Here is a 1,274-nt window from a genome sequence, read left to right as displayed (position 1 = left end):
GCGTTTTTTGGTGGTCCTGCTGATCGGAATCCTGGGCTTCCTCACGCTGCTCGTCGTCATGTCCAAGCTCGGCAGGGCGTCCGTGGAAAACGACCCTAACTGGGACCTGATGCAGAACCCCCACGTGCAAGTGGGGGCTGAGTAGTGAGGGCTCGGGTGGGGTGGGGGTTGGGGGGGGAACGGTGCGGTTGGTGGTGGGGTGTAGGTGTAGGGACGGGGCAGAGCGGCGGCTTGGGCGTGGAGGGGAGAGGGACTCCCTGTCATTCCATATCTCCCCTCCCCCTGTGGCCGGAATCCGTTGGTTGGGAATTCCAGGCTGGTAGTGTATCCAGGTCGATGGGGCCTTATGCCTCAGGACCCAAACCCCCCCACCAACCCGCTGCCCGTCTTCGAACACCCCGCCCAACCCTCCTGAGGCGCCTCGGCCTTTCATTTCGCTGAGTCAAAGCTCCTCCCTCGGGCGTCCTCCCTGCTCCCCTCCGTCTCGCTTCTCGGGATAACCACACCTCCCCTACCATCCCCCTTCCCCCCCCCCCCACCCTCTCCCTTCCTCCCCCCGCGTGACTGGAGCCCTCTCCACACCTGCGACAGGGAATGTCATCTCAAACCCTTTTCCCCAAAACCCCAACCCCTCCTCCGATACCTTTTGTCGTGGGATCATGCTGTGCAGAAATCATTGAATTCCCACTGGGCCCCTCCAGGCTCGACATGTCTGCCACTGATTTGGTGATTCCGTATCCCCTATGCCCCCCAACCCAACCCCCCACCTCACCCGACATGGGAAAACGCTGCTGCGGGGTCAGACGGCACGGCGAGGCCTCCCGTTGAGGAATAGCCCGAGGAGGGGGTTTTTCTTTTCGGGGTAGCTAGAAAGTTTCTCCCCGCAATGGGACGCGGGCCGGGTGTCGACGGGGTTGGGGTGGGGGCTTTTTGGATAGCAAGAATAAGGCACTTTATTGACATTGCGTTTAAATACCCCTTCTGGGGGCTGAACTGCTGCACCGAGGTGGGTCTGGCCGACACTGCGCCCACCGGCCTCCTGGGCGAGAGGAGCGGCAGTTACGTGTAGGTGACTGTGGAGGGGGAGGGGGGCTGGCAGAGCCCATATCAATGCCATGGGCCTCCTTCCCACAACCCCCTCCCTCCCTCCGGTGTTCCTGTTGCTCAGGCGCGTTAGTACACCTCCTCTCTGAACTTGATGATTTCCAGCTCGAACCAGGTTCTTCCGAGAAAGACCCAGAAATTCAGAACTGGAGAGTAAGGAAAAAGCAAGG

General features: G+C 61.0%; 1 protein-coding gene across 1 annotated transcript in view; it reads left to right on the top strand.

Moving 5' to 3' along the window:
• Positions 1-150, top strand: part of zfpl1 (zinc finger protein-like 1) — a 4,992-nt gene extending 4,842 nt beyond the window's left edge. Inside the window, 1 exon segment of the mRNA XM_048594018.1 lies at positions 1-150. This exon segment is cut by the window's left edge and continues 2 nt beyond it. Within this exon segment, the coding sequence (XP_048449975.1) occupies positions 1-145 (145 nt within the window). The 3' untranslated portion in view covers positions 146-150.
• The last annotated feature ends 1,124 nt before the right edge of the window (positions 151-1,274 follow it).

The sequence above is a fragment of the Rhincodon typus genome, unplaced genomic scaffold, assembly GCF_021869965.1.
Source record: "Rhincodon typus isolate 14 unplaced genomic scaffold, sRhiTyp1.1 hic_rhity00005238, whole genome shotgun sequence".
Classification (NCBI taxonomy): Eukaryota; Metazoa; Chordata; class Chondrichthyes; order Orectolobiformes; family Rhincodontidae; genus Rhincodon; species Rhincodon typus.
Note: the sequence above shows the minus strand (reverse complement) of the source record. Positions and strands in the feature narration are given on the sequence as shown.